Here is a 21805-nt window from a genome sequence, read left to right as displayed (position 1 = left end):
GAATGGGCAATAGTTTTGGCCCAAAGATTTCATTTCTGTGCCATATCCCTCTGCACACACCACTCCATTTCTACGCAATGCAACCATGCACAAATTCTCAGGACACATAACAGCAAGCCTCTCATACAAACTGCTTGTAGCCCAGTCCAAGCAAAGTTCTTTCTCACCCTCATAAGCCAAACTTCACAGTCCATAGTTCTTACTGCATTCCGGTCTTTCAACTCTGATCAGAATAGTCAGTACATCAAGCTGTACTTGCAGCACTGCAAGGCGTTTTTTAGACCAAGGTTTCAAATCCTTCCACATTCCTCTTGAAAATAAGCTCCAAAAGGACAAAGCTCCACAGTCATGTTTCTAACAGCAATTCCACTCCTCAGTACCAACTTTCCCATTGTGGTCAGGTTTGCATTGCTGGCAGAAATCAAGTGACAAAGAGCAGCTTATAGGAAAAATGGTTTATTCTGGCTTATAAACTCAAAGGGAAGCTCCATGATGGCAGGGAAAATGATGGCATGAGCAGAGGGTGGACATCACCCCTAGCCAACATCAGATGGACAACAGTAACAGGAGAGTGTGCCAAACACTGGCAAGGGGATACTGGCTATAATACCCATAAGCTCACCCCCCCCCCCAAAAAATATACTGCCTCTAGGAGGCATTAATTTCCAAATTTCCATCAGCTGGGAACCTAGCATTCAGAATACTTGTTTATGGGGGACACCTGAATCAAACCACCACACTGTATCCAGAAATAATTAATCTGGTTTCAATCAAAGGGGGCAGAAAGAAGCAAGTGGACAGGTAGAATGGCCAGTTTTAGGCAATTCTTAGAAGACTTGGTCTAGCTACACAATCCTATGTAACAAATTGTTCCAAAACTTAGTGGTAGAAAACAATCATTTATTAGGCTCATAGATTTTGTAGGGGAGTAACATAGCCTCTGTTCTACAATGTCTAGGAACTTTGCTAGAGAGACTCAAGGATAAGGGTTACGAGCTAGGCCACGTTGGATTCATCTGGAGTTAAGTCCCTCAGTCCTTCCTCTTTCCCCCAGAAAACGGGCTTAGTATCCAAAACTAACAATGAACTATTATCAGTGCTCCAGTGTTTGATTTTCCTGTGGCTTAGAATATCCACACATGGCTTCCTCATCATGGCATCTAGGTTCCCAGGGAAAGGGTCCTGAGAAGGGAGTCCCATGCTCTTCTCTAGCCTACTTCTGGAAGTTGAGGAGCATCCCCATACCAGATTCTATCATTCATGGAGGTAGTTATAGGACCCTGCCCAGGAGGACAACTTGGAGGCTCTGGAACTAGAATTGATATGGCTATATGGCTACAGAAACAATATACCCAGCACTGAAGTTCAAGTGTACAGAGGGGCTAGGCAGAAAAAATAGCAAGGCAAGCAGTAATTATTAACACTTATAAAAATTACAGGGCCAGGGCTGGAATGATGGCTTAGCGGTTAAGGCATTTGCCTGCAAAGCCAAAGGACCTCGGTTCAATTCCCCAGGACCCATGTAAGCCAGATGCAAAAGGGGCCACATGTGCCTGGAGTTAGTTTACAGTGGCTGGAGGCCCTGGAATGCCTATTCTCTCTTTCCCTCTTTCTCTCTCTCAAATACATAAAGTAAAAATAAATTAAAAATTACAGGTCATTGTTTACTTTGTCAGGGGAATAATTCTCCTTCATCTTACTCCTGCCCTCTTTCTCTCTCAAGAAAGAGCCCTCCCCATACAACTTCTGTGTCCCATTTTTGACACAGAGATAAGCAGAAACTGCTGTTAGGACAGTGACAGTGAACTGACAATTAAGGGTGATATGACCAACGCTGCCTTCTGTATGGAGGATGCTCTGGCCAAAGACTACAGCCATGCCTCAGGGACATCCAGCCATTGCCAGATAAGAGTGCTGGCCTTGTATGGCAGTTTCTCAAAAGGTGTCAGAGCCTTGTATTTGTGTGTAGATTCCTGACTTCTTTTAAAAAAAAGTTATTTCATTTATTTCAAAGAGAGAGAGAGGCAGACACAGAGAGAGAATGGGTGCATCTGGGCCTTTAGCCACTGTAAACAAACTCCAGATGCATGTGCCACCTTGTTCATGTGGCTTACATGGATCCTGGGGGATTGAACCTGCGTCCTTTGGCTTTGCAGGCAAACACCTTAACCGCTAAGCCACCTCTCCAGCCCAATTCTTGTTTTTTTATTATTTTAGCTCACATGAAAATCAAACACAATTATGAAGGCCAAATAAAATGGCACCAGGGCATGAGGTTTCCTAGTGGGCCATGACTCTGACCCTTCAATTTTGCCAGGTAGAAAAGATGTGGAAGAAGAGTAGAATGTATAGTGAGAAAGTTCCAGGTCCAATTCCTTAGAATACACCTCAAGCCAGACTCAAAGCAGTATACGAATATGACATTCATTTGAAATAACAAGAGACCTCCAATAAATAAATTAATTAATAAATACAAGAAAAACAGCCACTGGAGCCCTGAAAGATCTGCATTATGTCATAGGTTCATGCAGAAGACACAGGCTGTGAGGTGGGAAGAGAACTACAAGGATGACGGGCAAAAGCTCACCTGCAATACGGCAAAAGCAGATTAGATTAATTACTTCAAATTCACTTTACCCCAGTTTCATCATCTGTACAGTAGGTAGGGAAATGGCACCAATCTTAAGAGTTACTATGAGGGTAATGTCAGCTGCCAAGCTTGTCTCCTCAAAAACACTCGACAGCCTTAAGGGAATGTTACCATACTGATGAGGACTCCCAGGGAAGCCATGCTCCTGTCTCCTGGGTCTGGCCATCAGTTCATGAGGAAGATATTTCCCATGATGAATAAACATTGTATTTCCATTATTTCTGCAGGGTGGGGGCTGACTCCTGGGACTATGATGCCTAATTTGTTCTCTATATTAAAAACCCTATTCAAAGGGCTTGAGGACTAGTTGGCTAACCTGTCCACCCTGAATTTCTACCCCTCTGACTATACATCTGAGTGACATGGAAGGTAATTTTTCAGGCTCATTGCACATAAAACAAGGGCTTTCTGCTATCATTGGAGAGACTCTGGCAGACATATAATTATTAAGTTGTCATGTTTCCAAAAGTTTGTATAGATTCATTTTCTTTCATTATTTAGTGCCATAGAAATAAGTTGTATGCCTCCATTATTCTTTTAGGGAGAACATTTGACAATCTATTATTGTTCTTTGAATATTTGTTCACTTTTCTCTCATAATTTTCATGAGACAATGAAAAAATGTCTCTTTCTCTGACATTCAGCAGAATGTAACTACCTAAGAAAAATCTTTGCTATTGCTTGCAATCAATCAAATGGATATTTTTTCTTAAGTAAGGACAGTTTTCTTCTAATATATCTTCAACTATTGTCATAAGACTGTACAAATTTAAAGACAGGAGACATATTATACAAGTTCCCAGATGAAAACTATAGTTGTTTCAAAGGAGCCCCTTCACTTTGATCTTGTGCTGCTACTTTTCTCTTTACTGTCCTCACTGAGGTCACTTCTGACTTGGGTGTATCCCTCTCAGATCAGTTCCTGGGAGGCACATTGGCATGGACAGCTCCTCTTCCTAGCCAGTCTGTAATCAACTATTGTCTGCAGCTGCACACTTGTTTATCCAGCCTTGATGGAGACTACATTATGCTGGTGACTCACTATCAAGCCCATTGGAAATTCAAGACTCTGCTCTCTCACTCAGTTGGAGGTGGTTGCCCCACTTGCTGGCTTCCAGGGGGTTACCACCCCTTTCAACAGTCCATGGCACAGTTTTCTCCTGAGTAGCTCTAAACTCACTTGACTTTGGACTGATAAGTTCAGGTCTTTCTCTTTTATGATATCACTCAGATTTTGGTACAGGTTGGCATATCTCCAACTCTCTGTAACTTTCCAAAAGTCATGTGGGTCTGTGATCTCACTTGGAAGCTATCTCACTTTGAAGGGCTAGGGAGATAGATTAGCTGTGAAGTGCATGCCTTATAAGCACGAGGACCCAAGTTCAACTCTTAGCACACATAAATGCAGGTATGGCAGTGCACACTTATAATCCCAGTGATGAGAAAATGGCGACAGAAGGAGCCCTTGGGCTTACTAGCCAGCCAGTCTAGTCTTATTGGTGAGGTTCAGGCCTGTAATGAGGGACTCTTCTAAAAAGGTGAACAGTGTTCTTGAGGATGAAACCCATGGTTGTTCTTGGTCCTCCATGTGCATGTGTACAATGCACCTTCCCACACAGGTGCACCCCCACAAACATGTAATATATGCACATGCACATTACCGAATATAAACTACAGGGCTAGAGAGATTGCTCAGTGAGTAAGAGCACTGATGTGCAAGTATGGGGACCTGAACTTGATCCCTAGCACCTGCATTTTAAAATAAGCCAAGAGTGGATATGCATGCCTGTAACCCCAGCTCTGAGAAGACAGCGAGACAGGATTACTGGGGCTCACTGTCCAGTCAGCCTAACCAAAAACTGGGCATGAGCTCCATGTTCAGGAAAAGACCCTGTCTCAAGGAAATAAGTCAAAAGAGTGATAGAGGAGGACACCTGAAGCCTGCCTCTGGCCTCTACACATGTGTTCATGGACACACACCACACATAATACATACTACACACACATACACACAAAAAATAATATAAATTTTGTAGGAGGGGTTGGTAAGGGATTTTTAGGCAAATGATCTTCAAAAAACTCATAGATGATGCCTGAGGTTAACAAATCAAGGACAGAGGTCCTCTAAACATATTATTTGGAGCTATGAGGGTCTCCCTGAAGAAAAGTAGAAATGCTTCAAATGGGCTAACTCAGGAAAGAAGGTCTGGGAGTAAGAAAGGATCAGGAGAGGGGCCAGGCCCCTTTGCTTGCCCAGAAATAAGCTGAAGGTTTTACCTTGTGCACATATTTCTTTAAGTGATATGTGTTTGGATATCAAACATATTCCAGAATATTTTAGAGTGAAGCATGACTAGAAACTAAAAATTTTCATTATAGTCTATAAAAGGCTATCTTTTCACTTTGGGTTTAGACTCTATTGTCATGATTTTAATTTGGTTTACAAATTTGGCATAAAACCATGAAAGAGTTGGAGCAAAGGAAATAGGAAAAGAAACGAGAGGACTAGAAGGTCCCCTGTGAGCTCAGCTGCCCTTTCCTTATCATTCTATGTACCTTTGATTTTTATGTTTTTCTGCAAAAATTAAATTGGAACTCACTTTATCATTTCTTCATTTCATTTTTCTCATTGTAAAAAGGGCAAGAGCTTAATGCACTACAGACTAAAGCTGCAGGGGCAGCTGGACACACATGGGCAGATGCTCGAGTCTCTGGACAGTTGGCAGGGTCTTCTGCTCAGTTTCCACAGTATGTCTTTGTGGACTACAGCTGGAACCCAGTGGGCAGGTGAGGGGAAACAAACCAGAGGGGTACATGGTGATGCCTTCTGGTTTAATCTTTTGTAAAGTAGAAAGAATAATTAAATAGCAAATGAAGTGTCTTTCCAGCTAATTTGTATTGTTTAACCAGAAAAAATCCTTTTTTTCTGTCCTTTGAGACTTATTTTTTAAAATTATTTGTGTGTGTGTATCAGGGTTTCTTGCTACTGCAGTTGAATACCTGTTCTGCTTACTTGTAGGTGACTGGGAAATTGAACCTGGGCCAGCAGACTATGTGAGCAAGCACGTTTAACTGCTGAGCCATTTCCCTAAACCCAAGATTTCTTCTTAAAAACAAACAAACAACAACAACAACAAAAATAAAAAAAAAACAGTTAAGAAAGAAAAAGGAAAACAATTGTTTAGATATTGATGCAATCTACTCAAAGCATAGTACATTCATGAGCAGCTTCTGGCTACCTGGGAAACATGCTAGAAACTAGTATCTCAGGCTTCCTTCCCCTGCTTAGTGCCTACATTTTAACAATATGTTCAAGGACTGTGTGGGTCATGCAGTTTGAGAAGTGCTGTCATAAGGTGTTGATTAAGGACCCGAAGAGAAGGTAGAAAGAAAGTAAGATCCAGAAGAATGCTGTCTTCCAGACACAAAGCGGCTGTCAAATTCATGACCTGATGTCAGCTATTGTGACTTGCACAAGACCTGCACAATATGGAGCCCATCAACATTTCCTCGTGGATAAAGGGGGAGGGCAAACAAACAACCGAAAAGACATGGCATCAAAACAGAAAAGAAAGAGCTAGAGAGAAGGTGCTTGCCTGCAAAGCCTAGTGACCCAGGTTCAATTCCCCTGTACCTATGTAAAACCATATGCAGCTGGAGTTCATTTGCATGGGTTAGAGGACCTGGTGTGCCCATTCTCTCTCTGTATCTTTCTATTTGTAAATAAATAAAATAAAATTTTAAAAGAGAAAAAAAGCAGCTTCCACTCATTAAATTTTTTGAAAAAAAAAATAGAAGAGGGACTAATTGGAAAGAAGGTGGGCTGAAAAGATAGCTTAGCAGTCAAGGCACTTGCTTGTGAAGGCTAAGGACCCAGGTTTGACGCCCCAGGATCCACATAAAGCCAGATTCACAATGTGGTGCATGCATTTGGAGTTCATTTACAGTGGCTACAAGTCCTGGTGTTCCCATTCTCTTTCTTTCTCTTTTTTTCTCTCTCTCAAATAAATAAAAAAATATTTTTTTTTTTAAAAAAAGAAGAAAATACTTCCAGCCAAGATGGTGACCGCCTAACTGTGCCCCACAGCCCTGGGAAAGAAAGGCAAGGCATTAAGGGTTCACTGGGTCAGAAGAGATTCAGCGGAAGAGGGACAGGAGAAGAGAGACAAAAGAAGGTCACGGGAGGGGATAATGATCAAAATACGTTACGTATATGCATGAAACTGTCAATAAAAAAGTTAAAAAAAGGAAAGTTGAGGTTGGTGGCTCTCTACCTTAGCTTAGAATCACCTGGGAAGTATAATAAAAATACTGATGATGCCCACCTAGAATCTTTAAAACAGTTATAAATGCATTGAGTAGCCCCTAGAATAACAAAAAAATCCTGAGGACATAGGCATAGTTATGTTTTCAAAGCACCTCAGGAGAACTTAATGTGAATCCCAAGCCCAGGGTATGCATTATGTGGTGCACAGAGCTGCTCAGCTTGCATTGACATAGCCTGGGCCAAGAATGTGCGAATGTCGTCTGTGTGATGCCTCCCCCTGGCTTGGAAACAGAAAGGAAACACACACTCCCCCACCAGATCCACCACTATGCATGAAACAGTTTAAAACCCCATCCTTAAACTATAAGTAAATCTCCTTTCACTGGAAGGAGGTCTTATCATTGTGTGTGTGTGTGTGTGTGTGTGTGTGTGTGTGTGTGTGTGTGTGTGTCTTGTCACTGCAAACACACACCATGCACACAGCCACTTTGCATCTGGCTTTAATTGTGTGCTAGGTAACTGAACCTAGCAGACTTAACCCAGGCTAGCAGGCTTTGCAAACATCTTTAGGCACTGACTCATCTCCCCAGCCACAAGAGGTATTTTAAAAAATTATTTATTTTCAAAGAGAGAAAGATACAGATGAGACAGAGATAATGGGCATGCCAGGGCCTCCAGCCACTGCAAGCAAACTTCAGATGCATGTGCCACTTTGTACATATGGCTTTACATGGGTACTGGGGAGTCAAACCCAGGCTGTTAGTATTTTCAGGCAAGCGTCTTAACCACTGAGCCATCTCTCCAGCCTCAAGAGGTCTGATTTTTGACAAAAAGAATATGGTCTAGTGCAATGTGAGACTCCTAAGACCTGCTGCCCTAACACACAGGACAGTTTCTTTAGTCAAATGTGGCCCGAGAGTGCAAAAAGAAAACACAGTCACTGGGAATCCAGTCAATTGATGTCCTAGTTTATAACTGAGAGACAAAATAAAATAAGGGTTGACAGAAGGTGCACATGTTTGAAATACTTGTGCGTGAGCACATTGTCCCAGCCAAATGCTAGCCTCTTGAGGCATAAATTAATTTACCACAAAAGCATGCCTGGTTGGGTCTGGAGTCTGCTATGGTGAGCCATAAGTGTTAGACTTTGGGACAACAGCTTCAAGTATGACATGTCGCCAATGATTTTTATCCTTGAGCAGAATGTTTTTCTTGGAATAGGTTTCTTGGAGGTTTTGCAGACACCATTCTGGTCATGTGTGCGGGCCTTGAAGAGCACTTTTATGAATATAGAGTGGCAGCTGTGTGGGTAGGAAAGGATGCTCTTTACTCAGAGAATGTGTGCTCCAGTAAACATATTAACCACAGCGAACTCCCAAACACCACTGGTGCCCCTGGTGCACAATCTTACCTGGTACTGCTGCCCAGTACAGAGAATGAGGTGGTCATAGAACACGACTTTATCCTCGGAAACCACAACATGCTTGGCTGCTCGGTCTATGCCAGTCATTCTACCAACCACAACATTAACCCAGGAACACAGAGACATCAGTGTGTAATCTTTATCATTAAAACAGTGGCTGCAAAGAGAGAAGGCGCTCCATCAGTGACATTTGAGCAGCTGACGGCAGGGCATTAATTAGACATCTGGTGAGCTGGTTCAAGTCCCCTAGTGAGCAGGGTTTGTGCTCTTGCTGTGAGTTTACCAGGACCAAGGCTAGGAGATTTTTCAGCATGAAACACTTAGTCACAAATTGATAGCTTCCCATTAAATCTAAATTGCTCCACCTGGCTTAGGCCTGTCCACAAGGGGAGGGTGTGTGAGTATGTGTGTGAGTGTGGGAAGTCATACAGACTTCCCTCTGCTTCTATTTCATGGTGGCTGTAAATTCACTTTAGCTGTTGAGCCATCCTACTGGCCACAGACTCCAATGAAATGAGGAAGAAAAGTGGCATCATGGAGGTCACCTCAGTGGCAGGGTCAGAGTCCTAAAACATGGAGAACCCCTGTTTGCTAATAATTTTCAATAAAAGCCTCATTCTTAGAATAAATGTATGGCTTTATGCCAAAACAACAAGACCTGTCTTATTTAAAGATGTCAATTAGGGAATTAAGTTTGCAGCAAATATAATCCCTGGAGATTTGGGAACCTACTAAGCAGGGCTGAGGTGATTTATGGAGAGTTGATACTTTTACTTATGTGCCAAGGTTTTGGGGTATGGTGGCTGCAATCTGCTTTCATTTTGGGGTTCTGCTGAGTTTGAACAGGAGTGGGTTTCTTGTGGCTCTGGGTTTATTTAGACAATTTTGGAAGGTGGTATTTTATAAAATGTTCTGAAAGTTTTCACTGTAATAAGTGACATTTTAATGGTCCTGATCTGAAGACTGAGAATCTAAGATGACATGACAACAAATATTTCATTGCAATTTACGTTGCATGATCTTTTCTGGGAAGAACTCTGTCAGGGTCTACCTCCCTCTTCTTTTTCCAGTGAGCCTGAACCCCAGGGTCCCTGTGTCCTTATTTCCTTACTTCCCAGCACGAGATGATGAGCCCACCCTGCATGCCTCTGCCAGTGTCTGGAATGAAAGTGAGAATGTAGGAGATGCTTTGTCAAGTGGGATGCATATGCGAAGAGTATTATCTTAAATAATATTAATGATACATAATCCTGTTTACTCTCTTTGGAGGCAAACAGGATTCTGAAGTGATAATGGGGGGACATTTTTTTCTTTTTGATCCACACATGAGTCTGGTCTCTCTATACAAAGAGAATTCTCGTAATGGATACACATTACACCCTGTTACAGGGCCTGTGAAAGAGATGGGAGCTCTGGGCTTTGTGTCTCTCCATGAAACAACACTTAAAAACCAGAAATTTTCTCCTTAATAATAAAAATAAAGAAAATCAGGGGCTGGTCTGTTACAGAAAAATAACAGATATTGGGATGAAATTCTCTTTAAAAATTTTGATAGCTTTATGGGAAGATAGGAAACTTCACTGTTTCCACACATTCGTGAGAGACACAGAAAGGATTGAGCTTATCTGGTACTTTAAGCCATCCAAGATGAGGAAAAATTAGATGTAGTTAGTGTGCAGGGATTAGTTTTATGAGGATTTTCTCACAGATAAAAGCTCTTAGGGGCAATTTGTAAGAAGCTAAGACAATGTGATTTTTAATGGCAATTAGACAGTAGCATCAGTAATGTAAGGATGCAAGCTGCAGAGTGAGAATGTGAAGCTCTGCGCAGCAGGACACTGGCTTGTAGGGACCTTTCCTCAGACATAGAAGAAAGTATTGAAGAGTGTGGGCTGATGCTATCATAGTCTGCCACTACCTCAAACAGCATTCCTTAGATTAAAACAGCATTGTGGGGCTGAGAGATGGCTTAGTGGTTAAGGTGTTTGCCTGCGAAGCCTAAGGACCCAGGTTCAACTTCCCAGTACTCATGTAAGCCAGAAGTACAAGGTGGCACAAGCGTCTGGAGTTCTTTTCTAGTGGCTGGAAGGAAGCACTAGTGTAACCATTCTCTCTCTTAAATAAAACAAAATAAAATAGTTCAATCAAGTAGCACTGCATAAAATTGCACTAACCATTTTGGATATTATGTTACATCTAGACCTTTTAAATTTCTCCATCAGATGAATGAAACTATTGGAGAATGAAAGTAACATTTTCCTCAAATTGTTTTTGAAGCAGAGTTAATGAGCCTTAGTGAAGACTAAGATAGAGGGCTTGGGGATGGGGTGGCTCAGTTGGTAAAGTGATTACTTTGTAAGCATGAAAACCTTAGTTCACATCCCCAATATCTTTGTTAAAAAAAGGGTGTGTGTGTGGCTGTATGCATCTGTAATCTCAGCACTGGGGAGGTAGAGATGAGAAGATTTGCTAGCTACCTAGTGCAGCTGAACTGTTGAGTTCCAGGTTCAATAAAAAACTTCCTAAAAAAATTAAGGTGGACAGGATGCAGAGGTAGGAGGATTGCTGTGGGTTCAAGGCCAGCTTGAGAGTACATAGTGAATTCCAGGTCAGCCTGGGCTAGAGTGAGCTCCTACCTCAATAAACAAAAACAGAACAAAACAAAACAAAACAAAATGGTAGAGAGCAATTGCCATGTGTGGTGGCACATGCCTTTGATCCCAGCAGAGGTAGGGGGATCACCACTAGTTCAAGACTACCCTGAATAGTGAATTCCAGGTCAGCCTGGGTTAGAGTGAAACCCTACCTCGGGGAAAAAAAAAAAAAAAGGGAGAGAGATTGAGGAAGACATATGAAATTGACCTCTGGTCTTCCACACACATGTACTTGTGCCCCCACATGCATATGTGAACCCACAGACATCAGAGCATACATCTACATCACATATGCTAAACCATCAGATGTTACATAAGAGTGGCTGTCCCTTAAGGAGATACAAACAGGGTGCTCTAGAGAAAGATGCATAGAAGGCACATCAGGGAGATTTCATGTTTCTGAAGCAAGCTTGACACTGACTCAAAAGTGCATGAAAGTGGTGGCGCACACCTTTAATCCTAGCACTCAGGAGGCAGAGGTAGGAGGATTGCCATGAGTTCAAGGCGACCTTGAAACTACATGGTGAATTTTAGGTCAGCCTGGGCTAGCAAGACATCACCTTGAAATACCAAATATATATATGAAAGGGGCTGGGATGTAGCTTAGTAGTAGAATACTTGCTGACATGTGCAAGGCCCAGAGTTTGATACCCACCACTGGAAAAAGAAAAGTGAAAAATCTGGATGCAGAACCAAATTGAGTGGTGGCACAGGTTTCTAATCCCAGCATTCACGAAGTGGAAGCAGGAGGATATATAAGTGTTTGAGGTCATCCTAAGACATATAGTGAAGTCTTGTTTCAAACATATGTAAACACATGTGTGAGCATGTGTGCAGTGCACGCGCACAGACTCTCATATACAAGATGGGGAGGCATGGCCTTGCCTGCCTGTTAAGGTGACAGTAGCCTGGAAGCAAGTAGTGAGAAACAGACCACAGTTCCTGGTGAACAACTGACAGCCAATCCAGGGGAGCAAACATAAGTTTGTGCAGACCTGCATCTCACAGAGCCAGTACCCTTTACAAACAGAAACTTTGAGGTCTTCAGAGAAGATTAACTGTGACCACTGTAATTAACTTTCAATTATTCAGGGTTGATTGTCCAATTAGTCGCTTTCTCCTGCTTCCTGTTTCTCTCCCCTCCAGCACCTTCCCTTAGCCGCCTCCCAGTCACATCGTTAGCACCTCCACCAGAGGCTAGGCAGGATGGGGAGGGAGGGAAGAGACAAAAATGGCTATTCAAGCAACTAATCAGTATAATAATGAAGCAACACACTGGTTGAGGACAAGTTCAGTTAGAATTCAGAATGAGGAATTTTAATGATTAGATTTATGGGTACTATTTGTACTGTTATTTTTGAACTTCATGATCTGAGACAACTTCCTTTATTGGACTGCACAAAAACTATTTGAAAGACAACATCCTGTTCGGGGTTCAATCTGTGGTCTCTGAGGACTATGATCACATGATACTATCTATTCAAGGGGAATCTGGCTATTTCCTGCCTATCTCACACCTGACAGGAAAAGGATGCATGCAGATCTTTGAAGGTAACTTTTGTTGATTCTACATTTACTGAACACCTGCCTAAAAATCCCTGCCCTTGTGAAGTCTGCATTATAGTTGAAGGACCCAGAATATAGAGAGAAACTCAGGCATGGTGGCACACACCTTTAATCCCAGCACTCAGAAGGCAGAGGTAGGAGGATCACGAGAGTTTGAGGCCACCCTGAGACTACATAGTGAATTTCGGGTCATCCTGAGCTACAGTGAGACTAAAAGGCCCAAGAATTCAGAAGCCCAGAAATACTATCACGCTCCAAAGGGAGCTTAAGCGGGCCCCTGCATACCTCAAACTCCAGGCTTTACTCTCTGTTGGAAGCAAGTAAAGAATCCCTCTTCTCATTATATCAGAGGCCGCTCCTAATATAAAACTAGGTAAAAAGGGCATGAGATAGCCCTCAAGGATGGGAAATGAGTAATGAAGTGAACCACTTATTTGGTTTCTGTAAATAGCCTGCACCATAAGCCTTAATAGCCCATACCATAAGCCTTAGTAGCCCGCACCATAAGCCGTAGCAGCCTGCCTCAGACCACCAAGGCCATAGGAGACTGATTGGTCCATGAGGGGCTTGAACAAATTAAACTAATTGGCTTAGAAACTATGGAGTGGCACAAACTGACTGGCTCGCACCCTGCGGGCTCCTGATGTTAAAAAATGATTGGTCTAATACACAGGCTTTGTTAGAAACCCTATAAAAACTGTCCCGTTCCTGCATTCGGGGCTCTGCAGTCCTCTACCCCTGTGCGGTGTACGACTGTGGGCCCCAGCGCGCTTGAAATAAAATCCACTTGCAGTTTGCATCAAGACCGCTTCTCGTGAGTGATTTGGGGTGTCGCCATATCCGGGCAGAGTGTGAGGTCCCCATCTTGGGGTTCCTTCAAGACCCTACCTCGGGACCCCCCCCAAAAAAAAGAAAAGTAATATTTTGTGATAGAAGGATTTCAGGAGCAAGGGGGAAAAAAGTACAGTTAGGTAAACTGGGGTGTGTTAGAGGGCTGGCTGCAAATAAATGGGGTAGTATGGGTAGATCTTCTGGGAAAGGCAACATTGAAACGATTTAAAGACCCTGGAGGGGAGAACTTGCCTGCTGTGTTTGGGGTATGTTGAGGTTGCTGATCTGGATGGAATGTAGAGAAAAGAACACATACAGTAAAACATGAGGTTAGAGAAATAAATGGGTAAAGACAGATTTTGACTCAAGGCATTCTAGAATTTTCTGTGATTACGAAAATGTTCTGAAGCTATGCTGGTATGGGAGCATATCAGCTCTTCATACAGTTGCAATGTGGCTCATTTAATTTTAATTAATTTAAATAGAAAAGGCCCCATGTGGGGAGTAGCTATTGTACTGGGCAGTAAGAGCTTGATGTCATCAGAGTCACATTATTGTTGCTCTGGTGACTGTTGAGAACACAAAGAGGCAAGGACACCAGGTGACTACCCAGCCACTCTGCTTGTGCAGTGTAACACCTACAGAAAATGTTATATTGCTCACACTATATCACATCCAACACAGGAATGGGAAGAAATGATTACCAAACTGACTGATTTAAATTCCTTGTAAGATGTCAGCACTTCCTGGGAATCACATATTTAGAAAATGAGAGAGCAAGGGAAAGGGATGTCCATACATCATATATTAGTGGTAAAGATAGGGTCTGGATCATCCTCTGGGTCAAATCCCATTTCCTTTTTATTGTAATGTAAACACTACACATACACACACACACACACACACACACACACACACACACACACACATCTCAAAAGGTATGGTCTGATAAAGATGAGGCTGAGGTTGAAGCTTAGTGGTAGAGCGCTAGTCTGGCATAGTTGAGGGCCCAGGTTCCATCCCAAGCACCTCAAGTAACAACAAAATTTCTTGGTGCAATAAAGGTATTAGTTCAAAATAGGCCTGTTTCTACTGGCAAGGAACTGAAGACAAAGCAGGTCATTTTTCACAGGGGCGCATTCCTGTGATTCTGATATGCTACTATGCCATCCTGAAAGAGAACAATTTCCTTTCTCGTCATTTGAAACACTGGAAGGTTGCTCCTTGAGGCAGGAAGGCTAATAATTCTGTACCTATATTTTTGCTACCAGAAACTGAAATTAGTGGAAGCTGTGTGAAATAGCATTTTCAAGAACTGGTGCTGTCAAATGGCAGTTCTAGTGTAATGAAAACACCAGAACTTTCCTGGACTGGCAGGGGTGGTCCCCGCTTTGCCAGCCCCTGGTACTTATGGCACTGGGTGAGACCTTCATGCCAGGGAGATGCCTGTGGAGTGCAGATATGGCCATCCAACTCTACTTAGAACCAGACACAGAGGTGGCTGGGTTGTAGGCTCCATTCTAATTGCAGTCACGGTGAAGATGACTCCCCACAAATATAAAATGGCAACCCAGTCTTGCCCTCCTGAGCTCCTCATGTACCAAGAGGTTTGAACTTGTATTTCTCAAGTAATACCAGAACTCTAGGGGAAAGACCCTCCCTCTACATTTCCCTTTCCACGTTGAAATCTATTATTTAGCATATAAAAGACTGTATACAAATTGAGACATTCAGGCCTCATAGTGAAAAAGGAAACAGCCATACTCGCTTGCTAGAAACTTTCTTTGCTCATTGCCCAGAAGCTTTTTTCCTGGGAGTCCATGAGTAGAAATCAGCGTGAGATTATTAAACTTCAGGTGAGAGCTGCGAAGAAATTAAAAAAAAAAAAGTTAAATAATGTTCAATGAAAGTATTATAATTCAGTTTAACACTTCTTATTTCATGTATCATTCAACTCTTAGCTTTTTCTTTGAAGGTAGCTACTCTTTTTATACAAGCTTTCAAATAGAACCATTTAAACAACCACAGGAAAGGAAGATGGTGCTGAAGCTACTAATGACAGAAAACTCAAAGCTTCACACAGTTAAGGTAGACTTTGTTTTAAAGAAATACGATTCTCCAAGTAAAACAAAATAAAAATCCACAAACTGAGAGGAAAGAGGTCAATTTGGCATAAATTAATGCGCACTTGGATAGTCAGCTACTTATAAGAAACTTGAACTATAAGCACCACAGTGATCAGAAGGCCAATGCTGACAACCATAAACTCTGCATGTGTTATTTCCCCCATGGAGTCCTTGAGGGCAGTAGTAATATTGTTAATCCTATATAACAGGTGGAACTGAGGAAAAGAGATTTCCCAAGGCCATTCATTGCTTGACTCCAATGTCCACTCATCTAACCTACAAAGTGGTCCCTTAGCATGTAAGGAGGTTGGTTCCAGGACTCACCATAGAATACCTAAACCTGCAGATGCTCAAGTCCCGGATATAATGTGCTGTGATATGTAGACATAACCTACACACAGCCCCTGCATACTTTATATTACCTTTAGATTACTCATAGTAAGTACTATAAATGCGAAGATAGCTGTACTGTGTTGATTAAGGAATAAAGTCTGTATATGTTCAGTGTAGTGAGAAGTTTTTCTCCCAACTATTTTCTGTCCAAGGATGGTTGAATATGTGGCTGCAAAACCTGAAGACAGCTGGAGAGATGGCTCAGTAGTTAATGCACTTGCTGCAAAGCCTAACAACTCAGGTTTGATACCCCACTACACACATAAAACCAGATGTGCAAAGTGGCACATGTATATGGAGTTATATTACCTTTAGATTACTCATAGTAAGTACTATAAATGCGAAGATAGCTGTACTGTGTTGGTTAAGGAATAAAGTCTGTATATGTTCAGTGTAGTGAGAAGTTTTTCTCCCAACTATTTTCTGTCCAAGGATGGTTGAATATGTGGCTGCAAAACCTGAAGACAGCTGGAGAGATGGCTCAGTAGTTAATGCACTTGCTGCAATGCCTAACAACTCAGGTTTGATACCCCACTATGCACATAAAACCAGATGTGCAAAGTGGCACATGCATATGGAGTTCATTTGCAGGGGCTACATGCCATGTCTAGTCCCTATCGTCCAGCATTAGTTTTATCAATTTCACGCATGTACAGTGACTCAAATCAGGATACCAAAGTACCACTTAGCAGAATATTCTAGAGGGTTCCTTTTTTTAAAAAAATATTTTATATTCATTTTTTATTTATTTATTTGAGAGCGACAGACACAGATAGAGGGAGAGAGAGAGAGAAAATGGGTACGCCAGGGCTTCCAGCCACTGCAAAAGAACTCCAGACGTGTGCGCCCCCTTGTGCATTTGGCTAACGTGGGTCCTGGGGAATCGAGCCTCGAACTGGGGTCCTTAGGCTTCACAGACAAGCGCTTAACCGCTAAGCCATCTCTCCAGCCCTAGAGGGTTCCTTTTCAAAAAAAAATTTTTTTATTTATTCATTTATAGAGAGAGAGAGCAAATAGACAAGCCAGGGCCTCTAGCCACTGTAAACAAACTCCAGATGCATGTGCCACTATGTGCATCTGGTTTACATGAGTTCTGGGGAATAGAACCTAGGTCCTTAGGCTTCACATGCAAGTGCCTTAACTGCTAAGCCATCTCTCCAGCCCAAGGGTTCCTTTTAAGAGGAAATCTGCACTGGGAATAGAGATTATAAATTAGGATTATAAATCCCAGGCCAGCCACGGCAATGCATATCTAGACTTTGCTCAACAAAATAGAGCAAACAGAACAAAAACTGTCTTCTCTTTGCATAGCATCATGCTTTTCAGAGCCCACAGGCACATTCACAGATATTACCATTGAGATTAATCTTCAAACCAAACGAGGCTGGGAGCAGGAGCTGGAACATCAGGTTGTGTATATTCCATATGTAAGAAGATCAAGGATGGGAAAGATAGTACATCCAAGGTCACAAAGTTCAAAAGCAGCAGGCAGCGGCAATGAAATCTATGCTGTCCATCTCTAGGCAGCACCCTCTCCACTCACCCATGGCACCCTCTGTAACAAGCACCAAAGCTAACCTCCAGAAGTGTGACCAGTTCAAGTGGAGGCTTCTAAGAACTCATATGCATAAGACTCAATCTCTATTTGCCTTTTGGTGTGTCAGAGACTACTGCTGCACATTTGCCCTGGGCTTCTACTCAGCAAAATGTTATGGGTGAACTGATATTTTCACCAAGCCTCCTTGATGAGAAAGTTTTTTTTCCCTAAAATTTTTTTATTCACATGGCCCCTTTCAATCAACCAAATGCCACAAAGGAGGCTCCCGCAGTCCCAGGAAAACACCTGCCCTCCTTTCCTGAGAGGAGGTTGGAAATTTTCCAACTGGAAATGCTACCAATTTATGGGCAGTCTGCTAAGGAGCACTAAGAACAGGACACTGGGTGATGGCATGGGCCAGCAGTGCAATAAACTTAGCTGAACCTGACATTTAACAGCAGCTAAATATTATGAAAGGTTTTGCTCTGAAGTCTCTAAGGATGTCCATTATTTAAGGATGAATATTCCTATTCAATATGAAGAAAGCCAAGCACATCTTATCCTCTAATAATAAGAATAAAAATTCTGCATGTCTTTAAATAGTATAAAGGTCACAATTAACCCTAGCTCCTTACACTAGCAGTCTGTAAGCACACTACAGTGACAGAGCTTGGATTTATCACCATCTAATGGAAAACACAAATAATAATTGCGTGTTTATACCTCCAGGCAGTTAAAGTTTATTCTGGCTTTGGATCCCCTGGGATGAAAAAGCACCTTATATTGTACTAACAATAGTTACATACATGCCCCTTCTTACATCTTCATGTGGATAGAAGGCTCAATGGTTTTGCAACAATATCTTTTACTACAAAAGAAATTCCTTCAGTACTAAACAATCTAAATTACCGTACAACTTGGATCAAATGACCTGAAAATTGCCAAATTACCACATTATATTACCCTGAATTATGCTAGTGTACAATTAAAATTATTCCCAAAAAACTGAGTAGGATTTTTTAACAACAACAACAAAATACAACCCCATATGATGATATAAGATAAACATGTTTATGGAAGAGGATGTTCTGATGTTTTTCTTTCTGGTTTTCTGAGGTAGGGTCTCACTCTGGCCCAGGCTGACCTGGAATTCACTATGGAGTCTCAGGGTGCCTCTACGTGTGCCACCATGCTTGGCTTGCATTTTTTTTTTAAACTACTTTTCTTCAGCCCTTGTGAAAATCTTTTCAAATTCTTCCATAGCTATTCTGGCCCTTCAGATTCTCTGCTGGAACCTTTCTTGTTCTCCCTTCCCTGTTCTCCATGGTTCTGCCTTCACACATTGTAAGGAAAGCCTAGCCTTTCCCAGCTTCCCTCCTCTTCCCTTCCTGCATCCACAAGTGCATTCTTCCATTCTGAACATGGGTGTTTGCCAATTAATCCTGTCTCCTCTTCAAATCCCTCACGTCTCTCTCCCAATCCCTACACCAAACGATTTCTCTTACAGTGATGTTTCATAAGCCAGTCTAATGCTGAAAGGTGGATTCATGGAGTCGACAGGGACATGGCCCAGCCTCTCTGTGTCTCCATGTGCTGTGGCATTCTCAAGGTCACTCCAAGTCTAAGGTAGCTCCTGGAGAGGCATCTATCACATCAGCATTACAATAGGCAGAAGGAAAAGTGGATGGGTAATGTTAAAAGGAGAAATTCCTTAGGCCAGTTACATTAAGTACAGTTTATCTAAGCAAAGAAAACAAAAACATGAGATGGTTTGCCAATTGGGCAACACCCGGAACCACAGCAGTTCTCCAAGCAATGCTTTCAAGTCACATTTGAAGAAAAACATGAGAAGTAGAATATAACTTAGTTGACTACAGCTTAGTTAAGTAACCATTCAATTGGCTACACAGCCTCCCACACCTAACCAATGGACATTACCATAGCTAAACTCCATATTGGTTTAGGCTATTGGTCCAGTTCTGGAGCCTAGTCCGAATCAATGTCCTCCCAGCAATTTATTTAACAGCAGGAAAAGGACTGTCTACTGAAGAGCTTGGATGACAGTACAACATGACTTTTCTGCTTATATTACCAGAACTCACAAACACTGCCACATGTCTTAGCAAAGGGAGTTGGAAACATTAAAAAAAAAAAAATAGTGTTTTATTTTTTCAAGGAAGCACACTGCCACATTGCTCAGCATTCTGTTACCAAGGACAAAATGCAGAACGGGGCAGGGGGTGGTGGTGGTGATAGGAGAGAAACCTCATTAACTAGGATCAGACAAAAAAAAATAGATGACAGACACCACGAGACAACATAAGGTCTGGGTAAATGAAAGCAAGGCTTGCACAGGATTACAGCAACCTAAAGGGACAGAGAGTCATCCCAAGAGTAGCAATGGTGGATGCCATCGTGATCCTAAGCCTAAAGGAGCAAGGAAGGGAGGAAATAGGGAGAGTTGGAAACTGTAGAAAGCTGCTGTGTCTAAGAACATGGTGCCTCCAACAACACTGCCTTACAGGTCTGTTGGGTGATTTTGGGGTGGTTTGGTATTGAACCAGCTGACCCTGGTTTGCCCACATGTCTCTCACCAAGCTTCCCAGGCTTGATGACCATTTCCCTGGGTGATTTCATCCACGGTGAGTTCATCTTACATCCTTCCTATAATGTACTTCCTCATGCTACAGTGTTTCTGATGATCTATGGATCTCATTCTTAAGGGCTCCAAGGTCATCCCATGTTCAGTGTATGTCCAAACTAAGGTGCTCTGGGGGTCTTCCAGATCCAATATGCATCTAAACAAAACTCTTTGCAGCCTCTAGTCTACTCTTTGTGTACCTTGGTGATCTCTGTGGTCAACTCACCACCTCTCAAGTGAGGAATCTGAAAGTCCACCTCAGATCTCTGCCCTGCCTCCCACTTCCCACATGTGTCACTATCCCCAGTCCCTTTCATCTGGCTCCTATCTCATGAATGCCCCCACCGGCAATTCCCATGGTACTCTGCTGCAGCTCACCATCTTACCTACAGAAATATGCTCAGAACGAGTCTCTCTAGCACACATCTCTTTCTTCTGCCCCTCCTTTTTAAAAATATTTTTTTTAAATTTTTATTTATTTAAAAGCAGAGAGAGAGAGAGAGAAGAGAAGTAGCAGAGCTAAGCAGTTAAGATCAGAGGCTTTGGAGTCAAACTGCCTTTTTGGACTCCCAGCCCAAGAACATTCTAGCTTTTTGACCTTGGTCAAGTTATTTAACCTTGCCATGGCTCAGTTTTTTCACCTATAAGATAAGAATGATAAAAATGTAATGTGCTGGGTGTGGTGGCACATGCCTTTAATCCCAGCAACTGGGAGGCAGAGGTAAGAGGATTGCCCTGAGCTTGAGGCCACCCTGAGACTATATAATGAATTCTAGGTCAGCCTGAGCTAAAGTGAGACCTTACCTCAAAAAAAAGACAAAAAAAAAAAAAGTAATGTGTCATAGAGGTTAAAGGGAATGGTACATATGGAATGTTTGGAATACTGCCTGCTGCCTAGTATATATCTATTTTGTAATATTTTATTCTTATTTGAGAAAGGGAGGGAAAGATTAGGCACACCAGGGCCTCTAGCCACTGCAAATAAACTCCAATGCATGTGCTACCATGTGCATCTGGTTTACGTGGGATCTGGGGAATTGAACCTGGGTCCTTAGACTTCACAGGCAAGTGCCTTAACCACTATGTCATCTCTCCAGCTCAAGCCTAGTATTTCTTTCTTTTTTTTTTTTTTTTTTTGAGGTAGGGTCTCACTCTAGCCAAGGCTGACCTGGAATTCACTATGTAATTTCAGGGTGGCCTCGAACTCACGGCGATCCTCCTACCTCTGCCTCCTGAGTGCTGGGATTAAAGGCGTGCGCCACCACGCCTGGCTACAAGCCTAGTATATTTCTTAATAGACATTAAGTAGCTTTATTATCTCAACATTAAGTCCAGAGTCACTAGCATGACATTTAAATCCTTGTTGCCATCTGCTGATTTGACCTCCTCACTCTTCTTTGTAACATCAGCACTTGCAAAAGGTTCCCAACTCTCTTATGTCTTTATATGAAAACACACCAGCATTTTCATTTTTTCCCTGCTATAGTAGTTTTCTCTGTAATCTAAAGGTTCCCAACTCTCTTATTCCTTTATATGAAAACACACCAGCATTTTCATTGTTTCCCTGCTATAGTAGATTTCCCTGTAATCTGATTTAACAACACCCAAATACTTGATTTGATTTGCTCCAAAATTGTGAAGTTTATAGTACTCTGGCTGTTCTGCTGATGGATTATGGAGATGGAATGTTTAAGATTTTAATTTGCTTATGTATGAA

The 21805-nt window shown here is 42.1% G+C and overlaps 1 protein-coding gene across 1 annotated transcript in view; it reads right to left on the bottom strand.

The window, feature by feature from the left end:
- Cfap61 (cilia and flagella associated protein 61) overlaps positions 1-21805 on the bottom strand; it is a 330508-nt gene that overhangs the window by 104149 nt on the left and 204554 nt on the right. Inside the window, exons 19-20 of the mRNA XM_045156198.1 lie at positions 15156-15254; positions 8329-8497 (exon numbers count right to left, since the gene is read on the bottom strand). Coding sequence (XP_045012133.1) covers positions 8329-8497; positions 15156-15254 — 268 coding nt within the window. The remainder of the gene's footprint in view (positions 1-8328; positions 8498-15155; positions 15255-21805) is intronic.

Source organism: Jaculus jaculus, chromosome 8 (assembly GCF_020740685.1).
Source record: "Jaculus jaculus isolate mJacJac1 chromosome 8, mJacJac1.mat.Y.cur, whole genome shotgun sequence".
NCBI classification, from domain to species: Eukaryota; Metazoa; Chordata; class Mammalia; order Rodentia; family Dipodidae; genus Jaculus; species Jaculus jaculus.
Note: the sequence above shows the minus strand (reverse complement) of the source record. Positions and strands in the feature narration are given on the sequence as shown.